General features: G+C 38.0%; 1 protein-coding gene across 2 annotated transcripts; it reads right to left on the minus strand.

Moving 5' to 3' along the window:
• Positions 1-1,628: 1,628 nt before the first annotated feature.
• C1QTNF3 (C1q and TNF related 3) lies at positions 1,629-16,867 on the minus strand. 2 transcript variants are annotated; one of them, XM_032206049.1, is made up of 6 exons: positions 16,712-16,867; positions 11,329-11,440; positions 8,997-9,151; positions 5,355-5,484; positions 3,882-3,981; positions 1,629-2,433 (listed from the first exon to the last, which is right to left on the minus strand). In XM_032206049.1, the coding sequence occupies exons 1-6, from the start codon at positions 16,793-16,795 to the stop codon at positions 2,274-2,276; spliced, it is 741 nt and encodes a 246-aa protein (XP_032061940.1). In that variant the 5' UTR covers positions 16,796-16,867; the 3' UTR covers positions 1,629-2,273. The 2 variants fall into 2 exon arrangements, with proteins under 2 accessions (XP_032061940.1, XP_032061939.1); XM_032206048.1 differs by having other exon boundaries at positions 16,508-16,867.
• Positions 16,868-18,805: the final 1,938 nt, after the last annotated feature.

An 18,805-nucleotide genomic window follows, 5' to 3' on the forward strand; every position in this document is an offset into this window, starting at 1 on the left:
AAATGACATAAAATGAGAATGGTACAACTTGGCTTTCTTTTATGTCATAGCCATTACAAGAAATAATGTAAAGAACCTTAAAATGAATGTATGTATCATCATTTGTAAGCAGTTTATTCTGACCAAAATGAATTAAAGTAGTCATGCCACAAAGGAAAATTAAGTCGTCAAAGGAAATCTTAGTTATTTAAATTCTTATGTATGCATATGTATATATAAATGAATGTATTTTTGATCTGTAGTACTGTCTTTCTCCAGTTTAGATTAATCAAATTAATGCTTGAGAAATACATATTATGAATGTATCTCTGTAACCTCCAAATGGTAGCTGTCTTTGGCTGATCTCAGAAATATTGTAGTAAATACAGATATGAAAAAAACATTACAGTTTTATGTCTATTAATCTTTATTGGGTAAATATATGTTTTACAAAGTAAGCAAACATTCAAAAAAAAAAAAAAAAAACAAGAAATATTTTTTTTCAAGATTTTTCTGACTGTGAACCTTAGTTCATGGTGCCATATATCTCATACACCTTGTGCACTTACTCCAGAAGAATAAAATTTTCTGATTACCTGGTGAGTGAGTTTTAAATTGAAGGCATGCCAGAATGTTACTAAAATACTAATTAAAATAACATGGTCTCAGGTTTTTAAAACCTACGTGGCGCAAACCCAACCCAAAATCATGTAAAAAAAAAATAAAAGTCATCAGAGGACAGTTCATTAAAGCTAATATTTTCAGTGGTTGATGCATAAAACTAAAAAATCACAAGTCATATTCATCAAGTATCAACATGCATTCTTCATCATAAGACATGGTTTCCATACACTAGGAAAGCACACAAGAACACAGACACTGATAGGGCAGATTTTGATTCACTTTCTCTATTGGAAAGATAATAGTATCTTTAGCCAATAGAAGAGAATTTCAGATAAATATTGCCCTAACCTCACCTGCTTGTTACACAATAATGACAGGTAGTGTCTGTGTGATCCCCTTTTAAAATGTAATTTGTATTTCATTAGCTTGTGTGTGGAGAGACAGAATGTGCAGAAAATATATACAAACTTCAATATTGTTTTAGTATATTCGGTGCTGATTCTGATGAAAAGAAAATAGCAAGACAGGATTTCAGGTAGCCACATTTTGAAAAACTGGTGGCAAATATTAGTGAAATATTAATGCTGAAGAATGACCTGATTTACTGTGGTCAGAACTACTGAGCCAGCCAGTGTTTGCTTTCACCAGTTAAATATGAACTGGATCTCTGCTGCTTTGCCAGGCTGCAATGTCTTTTCCTGAAGTACTGGCTCTTGGAAGGTTGGTAAGAAAACTGTATCAACAACTTCGCTGCTAAGTAAATATGCCATACTAAAATATACATCCTTCTAAAAGAGCTCCAAACTTCACAGTCTGTTTCTCTGTTTGTGCTGTTGACATATCCCAACTTCTCCAGCATATATACCTCTGCTTTGGCAGCTTGCATTCAGTTACATCAGGTTTCAACAACTGAAAAGCTTGGAAGAAACATTATAGTTCCCCTGTCCAGTCTCCTGCACCCTGCAGACTAAATTACCTTAGCTTTGAGCTCCTACTAAGGCAACAATTATTACTTTATTTTTTTATTTTTTTTTTATTTTTTTGAGAGCAAGCATAAATATGTACTAAAAATCTAGAAATCTATCAAAAATTATCTTCAGAGGTTTGAGATGGGGATGCAATAAACCTGAATCCTTGACATCTTAATTTTCACATTTTTTTTTCCTTCTATTTGTAAAGTTCATTCTAGTCCAAGCTTCCTTTAAATCTGGTCTCAGCAGAGCCTACTTACAATTCATTCAGGCCTGTTTCCATGATGCAAATTTAATGAACATGTCATAAGAACTGAATAAAAGAACATGAATCAATTGTTCACTTCCTGGTGTGTATTTAACTAGAGTATATTTAAAGACAAAATTAGCTTTACTGTGCAAACTGCTCTCTAAATTATTAAAACTCCTTCCCCTTTGTTTTTCAGTCGCTTTGGAGAAGACAGCAATCACAACATTGAACAGCTGCAGCCTAGATGGCAATACATCCTCCATGCGTCTGTAATTGTGTCAACTACCTGGTGTATTCGGCTCATCTCTGATACAGAAATAGCAACACATTGCATCAAAACAAGCCTTCTTGATCTTTACATGTCATAATGCAATTCCACAGTCCAAGAAAAATGCCAGTTCCCAATAAGAAGCTTCCTCAGGTAAACATCTACTTGGTTGTTTCTCTCTTTACTTGGTTTCAAAGAGAAGAAACCCAGCAAAGGTGGAGAAGCGTTGATGGTCCCCATGGAGAGCTCCATTTCCCATTCGCAGCCAGACTTCATCTCCCTTGGCAAGTTTTAGCACCGCACTGTTTCCTGAAGTGTCTGCTTTCCCTTTCGATTCATAGCTAAAGATGAATATTTTAACAAATCAGTTTTTTCTTTTTCAGCAATGATCATGCAAACAACTTTAAAAAAGAACATGAGAAAGTATGTTGTTATCCTGAGCAAAACTTCCTGGAAAGGCTTGCCAACATTTTTTCAGCTTTATGTGGAAACTTTGGCATTTCTGTCCATTTGATCTGTTAGACAACCTCTGCACCTTATATAATTAATTGTATAATTCCTTCTGAAAATCTGGAATTCTAGAAGTTTAAATTATGTGTTTTTGTTTTTGTTTTCCCCATGACACAGGTATGAATTTATGCTTTAAAATAAACTTCTGCTCATTCTTCACAACACTCCAGGCTTCCTGTGATGCTCTCTCTTTCCCTGTAATTCATGCCAGTCAATTTTAAATGCCTCTAGGTCGGGATTCTCCTGTAGGCTGAGTCCCTGAGCTCCCTGCACGGGCAAAAGATGGAGACAGGCATCATCCTGATGGTCATCTGTTGGAACCTAGGCATGTATCATGTGGGCTAACCCTCCAATTTGTTTGAGTGTTAGTTCCCTTTTCTCCTCCATTTGTTGCCTTTTCTGACATTAATACATTAGGGGAAAAGATCTGGGTGCTTTTTGTTTTGAAGGAAAGATCTATTGGGAATGAAGCACCCTTCGGTGGTGCTTCTGTTACTGGCTGTTGAAGAAGCAGCTTCAACAAGGCAGCTTAAATGAAGCCACTGTTGTCTAAGTGTCTAAAATCCAGTGTGTTGAATCTAAGATTTCATATCTGTTTAGTCAGACTTTGGAGGAAAACTTGATTTTGGCACCAGACCCTATGTTGGTATCAAAAAAATAACTTTTTTCCAAACACTTTTTTCAGACGTCCACTTGGCTACAAGCTTCTCAGCGTGGTCTTTATAGGAGTAGCTAAGCTAGAAGTGGATCCTATTCTTGATGATTCTTCAAGTAACATTAACTTCATAAAAGTTCAGAAACTTTTTTATTCAAAGTGTGTTGAAGATAACAAAGCTAGCAAGTGGAACACCTTCACTTCTCACCCATCTTCACTATTGCAGTTTACATGCTCTCCACCTTTAAAGAAAATAGTCTTTCACAAGACTATTATTAGCTGCTGAACACTTCATTACACCCTTTCTCTGGCAGCCAAAGTGAGGATGAAGATATGTATTAGCAGAATTACATCATGCTACCAGTGAATTCCAACCCTAATTCCATTCCCCTCAGCACTGAGGAACTTCTGATCAAGGCAGAATTTGTGGTCCAGCATCTGTGGCAGGTAGGATCCAAATTTGAAAGTTGAGGAGAGCAAAATATAGTACTTTTTCTTATTCTTTTTCACTCTACAGAATTTCTTAAAAGAAAGAACAACTTAATATTTTTTGAAACATGAGCAACCAATCACACCTATGCAAACATGTCTTTTGCAGTAAAAATGGCCTGACCCTTTACTTACCTATATAAGCTGAATACTGTGTTACCATTATGCATCAGGTACACATACACTTCCTCCACATCTTCATGTTTCATCATATTGAAGGTGAAGAAATACACCCCTGAAAAGATTGCAAAATGTAGTATGTTTTGTTTGTCGAAGAAGGTAGTCACACTGCAGGCTTGTGCTTCTTGCTTAGAAAGCTAAACAACTGAGACCAAAAATCGCTTATAGTTATCAGTGAGTATTTTTCTTCTGCTTGTAGTGAGACCAAAATCTGTTTCACTTTTATTCTGCCTATGGCAGGGATTAAGCCACATCCTGTTCCAGACTTTACTTGAACATGACAGGACTGCCCATCCCTTCCATCACACCAAAAGAGAAATTTCCCAGAGGCTGAGTCCTGTGAGCTCTCTTTCACCTTTTTTTTTTTTTTTTTTTTTTTTTGTTTTTTTACCAGCATGCTGGTACTTGCTGCTGCTCTCCTGGCCATGCCACATCCCAAAAAATGCAGGCATAGCCACCACTTCTTCTGTTTGTACAACGCATCCCTTGCCATCGCCCTTTTTCCTTCTAGCTCTTTCACTGTCTGAAAGGTGCCAACAATGCTGTCTGTGCAACAGTGTCATGTATCATGAGATATACAAGACACCCACAGGAGAGAGGACAAGCTCCTGCTCTTTGAAGAGTAATTCTGTAGCACTGACCCTACAGTGGGAGCTTGGAGAATGCAGCAAAGTCACTGAATCATTGTGGGTCAAAATTTAACATACACATATATAGTAAGCTCCAAAGAGGGCAGCTGTGAGCTGTGATCGGTAGCTCTAGCCACCAGTAAGAAAAGTGCCATGGCAAGCTTGGAGGGCCTAGCTTCCATTTAATCTAACATCACTTCTCATAGCTCTGGGTAAATGAATGGAAAGGTGAGAAAGGCCAAGTGAAGGAAGATGGTCTTAGGCTTTGCTTACACGTGTGTTTGGTTATGGCCCTCTCTCCCCCATCTTATATCGTTCCTCCTGTGCCACAGCTGTGAGGGGGGATTGATGTAGCAGAAAAATAACTCAGGAAAAACTGTAATGCCTTGGTTCCAGCCACATCTGCTGTTGGCCATCTCACAGATGGACAGATTCAAGGGAAGACAAGGATGGAGTGAATGACTGGAGGCAGGAGGTGGATGAGAAGCTGCTGCAACATGTGGCCATGGTTATACCATCACACTGGCGGAAGGGCTAAAGGTCTCAAAGCAGACCATCTTGCTCCTTCCCCAGATCTGGTAAGGCCTCTTTCTTCTGTCTTTATTCTAGCACTAGTCACGCTGGCTAGCAAGCCTTCTCTTGGCTTGCTCAGCTTCCAGTATAATTTCCCTGAAAGCAAGTGGCAATCATGATATTTCATCAGTTCCTTGTTATAACACAGCTCTGTTTTCTCACCATTACTTATCACGCTTCTCCCCAGAGCTCCAGAACTGCATTATTTTGTTTCACAAGCACTTACCATTCACTGGAGCGCCAAATCTCCCAGTCATAACATCAAAGAAATTTCCAACATTGGTTTCGACACTACTGAAGATGATCCCACTGTTCTGGTTGCTGAAGTGAGTAGCCATGGAAGCCATGAAAGCAACCTGGAAAAATGCAGTTCTCAGTCAGTTGTCCATTACATGTACATGTATAGAGGAATCAGCTACAATTTTATTCCTGTATTTGCAGTCTGTTTATTTTCCTGACAGAGATGTTCTTCTAGGGCCTGATCCAAGGCCATTAAACACCAGTAACAACACTCCCATTGAAGGAAACTGGAAGAGTGCTAGCTTTCTTACATTCAATTGCCCTATTCATGACTGTAAAGGTAAGTGTATGGGCAAGAATTTGCAGAGCAGAACCTTAGTTTGGGATTTTATTTACCTTTGACTCTCTCTAGAATGATGCAATAGACAACTGTTATGGAAATGTATGGTGTTTTTGATATATGTGATGTAGTTAATTTTTATATGTTCCCCAATGCAGTTAGGCTGGACATTGCCTAACTGAATGTGTGAAAAGGTAATCTTGGTAAAATCCATACATATTGGCGTTTCTTGCTAACTACCTACAGAGATGCATCAAGCATTTTTATCAGAGGTCTTCTAAAAGTTCAGTGAGTGAGATTCAGCAATCAGCACTTTTTCTTTCTTGCCCTGTACCCCTGAGTCATGATAACAAAGGGTGGTGGAGATAAAAAGAGGAAACTAAGAAAGTGAGAACTGTGCTTGAACTTCTTGCAGTGGGACATACTGGCCATGGAAAAATTTTTCACAAGGAGCAGTGCAAAACCTCCCACACTAGACAATTTTGATTATTCCCAGTAGGATACCAGGGAATGACCTGTATAGAACTCTTTTGCATGGGTAGGGAAGATTATCTCTCCTTTAAGTCTGTGATACCCCCATCTGATTGTCAGTGGGTGGGGTAGAGGCAGAATTACAATGCCTGGATGTGAGAAAGTCACACAGTGATTTGACAGACACTTTATTATTGTCTCTTAATTTCTTAGAAGGAGAGTGTTCAATTACAGCTGTTAATGATCTCCACAAAAACAATACTTTTAATGAAATTCCAGCTACAATGGTATTAAAGAACAAACAAACAAACAAATAAAACCACCCCAAACTTCTTTTGATTTCAGATACAAATGAGAACAAAACTGAAAAAGGCAAAATCAGATGCCAGGTTAGATCCAACAATGGAAATCATTAGCCATCTGCTCAGAAATCTGAGGCACTCCAGATGTGAGCTGAGAGTTTGGGCTGATTTTCTTTATCCATGCTTGATACATTTTCTCTGACAGCAAACTGTTAACTTCTTGTTTCTCAGCCAGGATCACATCAAAATTCATCATGTGTTAAAGCAAAGCATCTGTAATGGCCACTTGATGGAATTTATAATATTTTTTTAGATTCCATTTCACATTTTTTGACCCCAAGCTATTTTCTTGGGCTGACCAAAAGAGCTGAAAAAGATGTCCTTTTTTCCTCTGTCTCGTTTATGGATTAGCAGATAAACATAGAAATGCAAGTCTTTCAAAATAATTGTGTGCTTAAACCAGGATTGTATTTAAAAGTTTTTTGCCACTCTATCCCCTCTCTAAAGTTCGTAAGCATGATGTGAATAAGAAATGATATGCTCTACAATACAGGGAATTTTTAAATGTAACTATTAAAAATAGTTCCTACCACTATGTGTAAGAAGAAATACTGATCACTCATTTTAAAACTGCAAAAATGCCTATGCCAAATGTAATTACAACCAATATGTTTTTCAAGATATTCAGCTATAATGTTAATTCTGGCTAATTCTTAAAGAGTGCTAATATAATTCTGCTATATCACAAAAGTCCATTAGTTTTGGAAGCTATTTTCATCGTGTTTTTTATTCTGTGCAACTATTGCATCTTTGTGTAACCTAAGGCTGAGAATTCAAGCATACACAATGTTGAGAAATCTACAGTCATTTCCCCACATTACACAGGTTGTCTCTACTGGTGATTTTGCTGTTAATTTGCATACTTTTATGAGGATATAAACCATGTAAATGAGTATTACTTGGAGTAATACCTTTCAGTTAAAAGATATAGATTTGTAAATAGATCAGAAATTCAGTTTTGCTTATAGTTGGAGGGTTTAGAAGTGGGATTCTTTTTCCTGCATGTTTACTACATCCCATTTTGTACCTTTGGTGGTAAACTGAGTTTAGGGATAGGAATCGGCTCAAGACTAAGATACTTCCATTTAAGGGTATACATGCAAGTGAGGATGTAAACTCCCTTATAGTTACTGGAGATCAAGACAGTATATTCCACAGAATGTGAAGACACACTTGCCCAAAAGCAGCAATGACTATCATTTTAAGCTGAGTTGTTCTTCTAGATCCCAAATGAGTATAAACAGGAGTACATAATGAGTATATAATGTGTATGTAATGGGAGTTCAGATGCTTTCCTCGTAAGTAGGCTCCTTAACTATGTTAATTTGGAGCTAAATATGACTCCAATAAGGTGCCCACACAAATGTATCTAGCACTATCTGAAGTGCTTTAGGATTCCCCTATATGCGACTGGCTGATCTGACAATACCTACAGAAGCCCATTCCACAGTGGCAGCTGGATACCAGCGGGGATACATCCAAAGGCTTACCATGCATCTATATCTTGCTTTTAGCACCTATGCTGCACTGTATCATAGACATACCCAAGTCTGCTCCTGCTACTGCTGATGAACTGCTCACATATACTCACAATGCAGTGTATAGTGTGGGCAACTCTTAAATCCTGTTTTCAGCAGCAGTCAAATGTCCTAGTTATTCAAGTCCTATTTGCTTTTGGTTGCTTTAAGAACAAGACTACACCATGCCTCTGCCATACTGCAGGTTTATATATGTAAGATCTTCACCATCTGCTGAATTCCTGGGACATGAATAAATTCTAATCCAAAAGCTAGGGGATTAGGTCAACAAAATATTGGGCCCAAACAAACACATCCATTCCTCAGCAGAGCTTATCAGCTCAGGCTCAAACCCATATTTTTATGCTTTCCTGGCTTTCAGCTTGCTCATTCCTAGGCAGACCCTGCATGCTTCTCAACATATTTCAGATATTGAGACTTCTAAAACCACAGATCGCTAACTGAAGGGTATTTTTCAAAACCAGAGGGTTATGGTCTGCACTCAAAGGTTTTGACCCAATACTTTAAGTATTTGGTTACATGTACTTATGAGAATCTCACAAGGCCTGACTGACTTGAGAAACATGAGGCTGAGTAAATCCTTTACTCTATTCACATGCCCTAGGAAGCACAGAGTTATGTGTATAGTACAGCTTAATAGAAAAATTATAATCCCTATTATTCACCTTTAATGACCCAGGTACTGTCTTTCTGTCATAAAAAGGAGCCATTTGTTTCTTCCTCCCCATTTCTTAGCTGGAACCTTACTCTAAAAAAGGCTAAGCCCTGATGCCTTTCCTTTCCAGAAAGATCATGCAGAGCATATTTGTCAGTCATGACAAACACTATATAGATCTTTCACTGTATTCATTTACAGGTGGATTTGGTTAAGTATCCTGCATTAGTTACTGCTGGAGCTGACACAAGCAGTTTTGTACCTGTAGCTCTGGAGGAATCCCAGGGTAACCCTTCTCGCCTTTGGGTCCATGATGGCCACGCTCACCCCTTGGTCCCATATCTCCTTTGTCTCCCTTCTCACCTTTGGCTCCTTCCTGGCCAGTTGCTCCATTGTTTCCATTGTTTCCATGATTTCCTTGAAAGAAACAAAGTTTTCTGTTTAACTTCAATTATTTCAAATAATACATTTTAACAGCTACCTGTGACAGGGTCCTTTTCTACAAGTTTTCAGCACATGTACTTTTCATAATAAAACCCATATTGAGTTGTGATGGATAAGAAACAGTTTTGTGTTTAGGATGAAGGTAAGGGTTTTGATGAGCATGCTTCCAGAAGGACATACATTGGTATTTAAGAGTTAATCCTCATGCTATCTTGGTGCTGTATAAACAGCAGGTGTCTTGGGTCACTGTGCTACTGGGGAAGTATGCAAGGAAGAGACCTCAGTGGACATGACGCTTAGGGAAAGTGAAGGCCACTGCCAGCTGACACGTACCTGGTGACTACATATATAGTCTTGCTTTTTCTTTTGTGTAAAAACATATTTCCTGTTGATTCAAGTTAACTAGTATAAGATGAGATAATTTTGAAGAACAGTTTGCTGTCTTTAGAAATTGTATACACAAATGGAGAGTGGATGTAATCTTAAACTAGTTAAATCACCCATCTGTGTGAAAAATTGGAGGAGCTACATTCTTAGGGTGCTGGTTAGCTCAAAGAGGTTGATTGATTTAAAGACAAAAGCCTTATAATGGAACTTTTCTGAGATGGCTTCTTATAAAAAGGGTCATTATAAAAATGTGTTTCTGCATCTGCAGTATTACTTACTTCCCAGTGTTTACTGAGGAAATTACTGAGCAAACATGTGTGACTATGCGACTGACAAAATATTAAAGTTGGCCAGAATAACTGAGTAGTTATTATGCCTGACTGAAGCAAGAGCCTGACCTTTCAATTAAGTACTCAGAGGATTAATTGGTGTCATCATTGTTCTAATTCAATGTGAATTTGAATTAGATTCTTTGTCACTCTGCTTGTTCTCTGATTAGTCACTTTAGTTATGAATTTATAAGAGTTATGTTGTCCATGATCAAATATGAATACGTGATTCTTCAAAGTTTTTGTACTAAGAAAAAATTGACTTCAAACTAACAAGCTAGATAATAGAAGAAATGAACCAATTTTTGTTTGTCTGAATGAAGAAATCAATAATTCCTAAAAATAACAAGAATGATCTTTCCTAAAAGAACAGCTCTACTTTTCTAACAGCTCAGAACGGAAATGTACAAGTGGTATTTGTTTCAATCAAAGGAAGAACAGTTGTTGTCATTCCCCTCAAGCGCACAATGATAGGAAATGCAGCAGTTGAATGAAACAGAAGTTCTAGGCTGTGTAAGGTTGCCACTTGCCACACATTTGTGGCATCCTTTGGTAACACAAGAGTGTGACAGAGTTACATCCTGGCATGAGGAAAGGGCAAAGCTGGGACTGGGCTGCGTCCCGCTTTATTGACCTGCAGCCTTAAAAGAGAGGGTGTAATAAAAATTTTGTGCAACTTCTAAGAAGTCGACTATGTATTAGTACACAATGCAGTTACTTCTGTACAAGAAGCCTCACCATTAGATCTATTTACATTATACATCTGCTTTAGGAATGATCATTTTCAAATCCCTGAAGGTAGCTGCTGTGGCAAACAGACAAACATACAACTAGCTTTTTCCGTTCTGTAGGCTCGTCTTTTTCTAGTTTTGTGTATCCTGTTCTTCCGTGTGCATTTTTAATTTAAAGAAAAACTACTTTTTATTGTGGAAGACAGCAAGAAAGAAGAAAAAGAAGAAGTTTCCATGAGAAAATAGTAGAATGTGTGTCTCTTTGTAAAAATTTGGCTAGCAGTGTGCCAGATGAAAAAAACTCCTGCATACAGTACACAATAGCATTGCTATCCAGCAATCCATTATTGCTTCACTATTCAGAGGTGAAAGCAATAATCAACTCCAGGAAACAAGTTCCTCCAAGTTTAATGGAAGCTTCATGCTGCTCTAAGAAGACAGAACAATTTGGCCTAGAAACATAAGGAGATTACTTTCAATATGAATTCTTGAAGCTGATTTTTATTAACAATTGGTTCTACACTGGGAAAGTCTTTAGAATCTAACTGAAAACCTCTGTCTTCCCAAGAAATGATAGAAAAAACTTGCTTCCGAATCTGTTCCCAGATTCTGATTTGGACCATTCTCTGATACTTCAAGAATAGCCTGTAATATGTAGTCTCTAATTAGACTGTTCAAAAATCGAGTACAGTGCATTCTTTACCTGGCATCCCAGGAGGGCCGGGAGGTCCTGGGGGTCCTTGGTATAGCCGAACTCCGAAGTCACCACGGCAGCAGGAACTACAGTCTGGATTCTGCGGTCCAGTTTGTGGGGGCTAAGTGCACAAAAATAAATTTTAAATAACTTGTTCATGGACTGCATTGATCATATACATGTCACTTACAGGGTCTTCATTGCATAGCCTCTGTTTATATATTTGCTAAGTTTTCAAAACATTTCTTATCTAGAATGAAATCTCTCATACTTGGGTTTTCCCTAAAGATGTAATTTCTGGAAGATTTAAGGCAAAAGCACTTCAAGTGTTCTAAGACCTATAAGAGTATTAAATAAATATAAATATACAAAAGAAAAATGTTGTCAACAAATGTAGTGGGGGTTTTGAAAATAAAATAATACCAAATAATAAAGTTAGCTGAATATTTCAGTTAGGTTTCTATCTTGCTTTTCAGTGATCCCACATTTCAGCCGGCCTTTTGTTGGCAAGCAAGGCTAGGAGCAACGAATGGCAGGAAAAAAAGGGATTCCATTTGTCCATCAGCAATGAACAATTCTTCAATTAGCATTAAGAAAACTGGGTCAGACTGCCAGAAGGAGATACTCAAAAATGCAGCATAGTCCTGTTAAAGCTCTCAGATTTGCATATTTACAGGCTATTAAAGCTGGGAAAACCTAAAAAAGTGCCAAGGTGCAACACGAATAAATTAATACATTTACTACAAACAGCTCGGTTTCTGTAATAGTAGTTTGATAATAGCTTCATTTCAGTGCTTTTCTTTCCCAAATTATTGTATTTATACTAGTGGAGTCGTATCCAATCCTGGTTAGATTTTGTAACTAGGCACTGTGGTGATTCAGTGGTCACAAAACTTCTGATGGGTCAGCTGAGGAAGAAGTGCTAGGTTTGATTTTATTTCTCTACTTCTTCATTTTTTCTACTTTTTTTTTTTTTTTTTTTTCCCCCTCACAATTTTTTGCTATTATCCAGAGGCACAAATCTGCAGTTCTTATATTCTGCAGGGGGATAGCTCCAACTACATCTTCTATTTCAATTTTCTCATAGGTCTTCCTTTCCTTTATTTCCATCATCTTTATCATCCTTAAATTACTCACTTAATGCAGACCTGTTGGTTTAACAGCAGCAAATGATCCTCTGGTGAGATGGGAACTGCCAAATGAACGTGCAGATGTGCTGTATTCCTGCCCTCAAGGTCAACAGATGGATTTGAAACACTGGTTTTCTGCCCACATTTTGAACACTTCGAAGCATGTCCCTAGAATTCATACCCTCAGAATTCATTCATTTCAAAAGGCTTGGGAATTTATGTCATAAATACAGAAAACACCTTTCATGCCAACAAAACACTGCTACTCCTCCAATGCCACAGACATGTTCCTCTGCATCTGGAACCAATGACAGTGAGGCTACCATGGGAGGAAAGGTTGACCTGACAGCTCAACAAACCTGCTCCATATTCAAAGACTTGTGGAAATGTTAAGACTTGTCAGTGGGCAGAAGAGCTTTGGATTTATGGTATTTTGGTCAATGAGATGTTTTTCATCTTCCTTTTGGATAAGGTCTATGTTGAAAAAGAAAAATGAGTTCTACCTGTTGGACTATCTCTTCCTGGAGAACCTGTTTGTATCTTTCTTGCTGTTTTGTCTCTCCCTGTTTTTACAAAGAATTTATCTGATAATCACCAGACACACTGTTCAAGTGTTTCCTAGTATGACAAAAGAAGTAATCCTACTTTCAGCTCATTTTCAGTTCTTGAAGGGGAGCCAAACACAAGAGGACTGGAACTGTGCAAACATTTTGCATCATCAGAAATGCTAATGTCAAGTATGGGCTAAGAATAAAATCTTCAGCTTTTTCTTTGATAGAGCTTGATATTCATATTAAACAAGAGGGCCAACTATATACACTTCTGCCAAGAGCAAATAAGTACTATCAGCCTGGAAATACCTAAATACTTAGAACTCTGGGTAATTGGTAAAGGAAAGCATGAGTCCAGCAAAATGAACTGCAAGTGTCAGAAAACCTTACCTCAGGCATGTGAAAGTCTCTGCACAGGTAAGATTTATTTTCTTACAAAGTGCACTGAAATCCTGGCCAACATTATTAGATAAACAGTAGTTTTATTGCAAAACAGATACCAGTGCTGGTCATAGCCAAAAGCTATTTGACACAATCTCTCCAAAAACTCAACAGATTATGTGTGAAAGAGGGCAAGTCCTGCCAGCCTGGTTGTACTACAGCAGTTCCACTGACTTGAAAATAGCTACTTATGGAAGTCATAAAGTAGTATTGACTTATTATCTTTAGTAATCCTTTGACGAGGAAAAAAAAATGTTCATAGCTGGCTGCCAAGAACAATGAATATTGAAGATTCTTTTTTAATCTCTGAAAACAGAGAACTTCATGAAAAGTACATTTAAAAGAAAAAGCTGTGGCTAATGTAAAATTACACCCAAATGGGACATAGAGATTAATTACAGCCTACTTGCCAAAAGTGTCCTATGCAGCCATTTGCACATAAATTTTATTGCACAATGAATCTTTGGCATTGCTTTTGGAACACGAGTATGATTTAGGGGCTTTTGAAATATATCTACCACACTGATATCCTAATAAAGTTAGAAAACTGGAAACAATGACATTGCGGATATTTGTTGAATTTCCTAGGATTTAGTATATAGGAGGCAGTTCTAGGCAGCAGATGGTCTATAAAATTCCCTTAATTTAAAGACGTGAAACTAATCATTATAAGCAATGCAATCCTTTTTCAATTCCTGAATAATTTTATAGGTTTCCATTGTGCTATCTAAGACAATGCAGGAGACAATTAATGTACAGCCACCATCCTTGGCTCCTGTTCTGGATGTAAAATAGCATTTCTTTGTGGACACTAATGTCCTCCATGCCCCTTTTCTAGCAATGAAATAAACAACCCACCAGATTTCAAGGCAAAACACCGGTAGTTTGACTAGTACCTGAAGGTTTTAAAGGAGCAAGCTATAAAGGACAAATGTGTCTGGCATGGCTCTCTCCATTTATTAAGAAACCATGTGCTTGAGAAATATGCATTATATTTTTCGTAAGTTACTGGGGGTGTGGAAACTGACCTCTTACCCAGTGCAGTAAAGACAAATGCTATAGTCTCAGTGCCACAACAGGGAATAGGATCTTTAAAACTCTTTAACTAGATGGTTATATTCTCCACTCACAGTTAGGATAAGCAGCAAAGTAGGATTTAGGGGTGAAACATTTCCATTCACAGACTGGTTGTCTTCAGCAGCTGCAAAACAGCTTTTAGATAGCTCAGGGGGAGGGGAGAAGTTTGACATAAATTAAAACAAGTCTTTACCATCTCTTTTCTTTCTCTGCCTGGAAATCCCTGGAGTTTGGAGATGGAAAATACCTATTGCGTCAGCCACTCTGTGATGGATTGGCCCTGTCACGCATCTGCTAGCGCTCCATTTCATTTCGGTAAGCCAAAACTTGCATCGTTTCCCCAGAAAAAGATCGCTTCCCAGAGAGGGGACTGGCAGGTAAATGACTGCCATCAGCTGTACTCAGGCTTGCTGGGCTCATTTTTAATGTCACAGCCTCTTCTCCCAGCAGGCAACTCTGCACATGTACTAAACTCTCTGATGAGAGACACATGCACCCTAAAAACAGTGGCACTTTCTGTAATGGAGAGCTTTAACCTTAAAAAAATCATTATGCTGCGTTAAATACTGCATTATATGATATTTTGTTAGTAGTTGTCTTTAACTACCAATAACATATGGTCTATAGTATGCAGCTGTACAGTTTTCTATGCAGTAAAGAGGAACACACGTGGTAACTGACTCATTGGAATATATACATGTATATATGTTTGCTTACACTGTTTGTATACTGCAAGTGTAATTTAGCATACCTACAGTTAAACATCTATCTTGCTCAATGTACTATAGAAACATGTAATTCCTGCTCAAGAAATACGAAATGCAATGCACTACAAAAAATAAATGATATATTTACATTTATATATACATTTATATATACATTTATACATTTAGGGCATATAGTGGTGTATTAAATTCATTCCCTTACTCAGATGTGTTTCAGTTCTTTAAGCCTAAAACAGGATTAAAATCAAATCTCTCCTCTGCTTATCATGAAGTAAATTGTTATTCTACACTTGTCTATATGTCCATGATTTTTGGGGATTCAAAATGTCATGGTTCAAACTGAAAATTTGTTTTACATCACAAAGGATAAATTGTAGACTGCATAAGACTCAAACATTTCTATCAGAAATAAGAGCAAAACACTCATGTTCTTGTTTCTAAGAAATATCAATCAACAAAAATTTCATTTGAGCATCATTTTGTTGTGCTGGGAAAAGCTTTGTCTTCTGCCCTACAGTTTTCCTTTTAAATTTGGATTGCAATATTTTTTGTATAATCAAATTATGCAATTATTTCTTTGTTGTGAGCTAATGATTTTAACATATAAAATGCCATGTAAGAGGCATAAAAAGATCCTCTGTTTAAAAAGCAGATACTATAGATGATTTTTAGTTTCATTCCAAATCTTTTTTCCACTGACACTAAGCTGATATATATCATTATTAAATCTATTCAGATCTCGAACACTTCAATACTTTATTGTTTGTTTTTTTCAAGCTATCCCTTAGAATAATAATTTTGAATACTCAGTTCATTATGTTTGTCTCAAGCCCAAGAGAATATACTTTATATACATAGTTTTCAATGAAATTCATTCTCTTCTAACTGAATCTTTCCAAATATCTCTATAAATTCTCTAATTTTCCTTCACATCCAAACGAGTTAACTGAATCTAAAACTTAATATATTAATTAAGTAGTACCTTGAAATAGTTAAGAGACTGTATATCACAATATATGATTGCATTGTATCATAGTTTCAGCTAAAGAGGACTTCTGTCTATGTTGTTACCAGTGTCCCAAAAACACTGCTGGCTCTGCCAGCTCATTTAAAGATCCTATAAAGAAACCCAGCAGGATACAGACCAATATACAGCTATAATAAAATTAATTTCATAAACATATTGTTAATAATCTTAGAAGAAAAAAAAAATAAATATTCCCATTAGCTTTAAAGTTATCTTTAGAAGATTAATTCAGAGTACCTGGACTCTATCTGAGGTAGTCAGTTCTACATCATCTACCTCTGGTCTCAGGACATTTTGGTCTGTAGAAGAGCTATTAGCAACAGTCCACTCTATAAGTTGACTCCGCTGTTTCAAAATTTCCCTGCTTCTGGAACCTTTATGGCCAGTCTGGTGGTGACTTTGCAATACTTTGGCCACTGGTTTATAAGATCTTCTGCTCACCTCCATGTATTCATCTTGACACAGGCAAAATGGAAGAAAAAATAAAGCCAGCAGATGCCAACTGATGAAATCCTTCTCTGCCATGTTATTCAAAATAATTTCTTAGGAGTCCAGAGAATGCCTTGCAGAAGGAGAACCTCTTTGCTGCACCAGGAGTTATGTGGTCCTTTCAGCTTTTCCACTAGTAAGCCTGGCACTGAGACCAGTACCAAGTTTTATACGGTTGTGTGCAATAAATAAAACTAAAAATGCCAAAGTGACAGGATCCTTCATCCAAAATCAGTCATGCTCCTTTAAACAAACCAGGCATTATTCACCACTTCACCACCACAAGGAAAATTGATTTGTATGCTGGAAATGGCCACAGCATTTAACGGACTCCCGTGGTTCCTATTTGGGGGCATTAAGAATGTAGCACCTTTTCTTTGGCATGTTTCTGTTTAAGTGTGAAAAAATGTGATGGAAATGGAGAACATGTGGCTAATGGTTTACGTTCCCTGATTAGACATGGAAAAGCTGTGAATTCACACTCTAAAATGTCTTTTGGACACAGTCACCTTCCTTATTTGCCAGGAAATTCACACACACAACTGCGTCAGCCCAGTCCGAAAAATCCTTCCAAGAGCAATTAGGAAACAAAAGCACAAGAGGAGCTTTTGCATATGATTCTGACCCAATGGCTGTTTCTGACTATGCTTTTCATTCACTAAAAGAAAAATATTGAATTTCTGTCAGTTGGCCAATGGTGGAAGTAGACTGGGTAAGTAGCTCTGAAAAACTGGGTTGAATTCAGATTCACAGAGCCCCGTTCCCTAGTTTTAGTTCAACCTACTCAGCCAGGCAATATTTTTTCCCTTGAGTTCCCAGTGTTTTGCTAAACACAACTGCCAAACCAAGTTTCATGTCTTCTTTGCCAAGTAAATATAAATTTACTGGGGGCTTATTTCAGACTAAAGGAATCAAATTATATATCTATAATAATATCCTTACTATATTTTTAACCACCCACTAGTATCCTCTAGAATGCCACATCTGCAGAATGCAGTCCTGCAAATGCACACACACAGGGGCTTACACGTGTGTGCACTCCTGAGAGCAAGGAGCATTCTGGCCCATGAGAAACACTTCCCCAGTACATGACAATATCACTACTGATGGCATCGGTCCCAGGGAATGATCCCTGACCCTGCAACATGATGGACCACTCTGAAGTTGCTCAAAGTTGACTGCTCTGATTAACGTTTGACTGGGACTCCAGGGCGCTCCAAGAGAGATTCTGTGAACAAACCAGGATGCGAACAACCAGAAGTCTAGGACCCACAAGTGAAATTTAAGTGCTAAATTATCTGTGAATGTAGAAAGCCTTAGGTGTTCTACAGCAGCAAAGCCTAACAACAGAGATTCTACAAGACAAGGAAAATGAGTTAGAGTTGCTAAAATGCCCCAGCTTCACTTACTGCAGCTGTAAGGGGCAGCCATCACAGGTCTTCACTGCCTGAGAGAGTGCTGAGATATATGGAGCATCTTAAGAAATAAAGCCTCATCTTCATCCCTGAGAAATCTTAGGAAACCCTCTTTTTTACCCCAAATAAGGAAAAGAAGTCTCAAGCAGCAAGGATTTTGAAAGGGGATGTAGCTGTCCTGTCTAAGTGGAAGACAAGCCCAGCAGGGAGATTGGTGATTTGAGGGTTGTTCAGCCCCTTTCAGGTGCTGGGAGTGTTGAGTAATTGATGGTTGCTGAATGATGGTGAGGAACTGTGATCTGTTTATATTCTTATCCCTTCTGTGTCACATTGTGGGAGGAGAAACTGTCTGGAAATGTGATGGAAAGGGGTGAGCAATGCTCTGTTGGGTTACATCTACTGCTGGTGCAACCACTGGGAAAGATGTCAGCATAGGTGTGTACCTGGCCCCTCTCTTCCATGACCTGCAATTTTGCAGCCCACAGCGAGGAGTATGGGGCTGTGCTGGTACCCCAGAAAGGCAGTGCCAGACTCCACAGATGCCCAAAGTACAAGCTGAGCCAGTCCAGGGGCAGTGCTTGGGCCTGCCAGCAGCAGAAGTCACCAAGAGCAGCTCTTCCCCATTTTATCC

The sequence above is a fragment of the Aythya fuligula genome, chromosome Z (genome assembly GCF_009819795.1).
Source record: "Aythya fuligula isolate bAytFul2 chromosome Z, bAytFul2.pri, whole genome shotgun sequence".
In the NCBI taxonomy this organism is placed as follows: domain Eukaryota; kingdom Metazoa; phylum Chordata; class Aves; order Anseriformes; family Anatidae; genus Aythya; species Aythya fuligula.

Excerpts from the sequence above, each read along its gene's own strand:
- C1QTNF3 (XM_032206048.1), bottom strand. The coding sequence starts at position 16,795 with ATGGCAGAGAAGGATTTCATCAGTTGGCATCTGCTGGCTTTATTTTTT. Across the intron at positions 9,152-11,328 it reads CGGCCCTCCTGGGATGCCAG|GAAATCATGGAAACAATGGA; the intron begins GTAAAGAATGCA and ends GTTTCTTTCAAG. Across the intron at positions 5,485-8,996 it reads GGATTCCTCCAGAGCTACAG|GTTGCTTTCATGGCTTCCAT; the intron begins GTACAAAACTGC and ends GCATTTTTCCAG.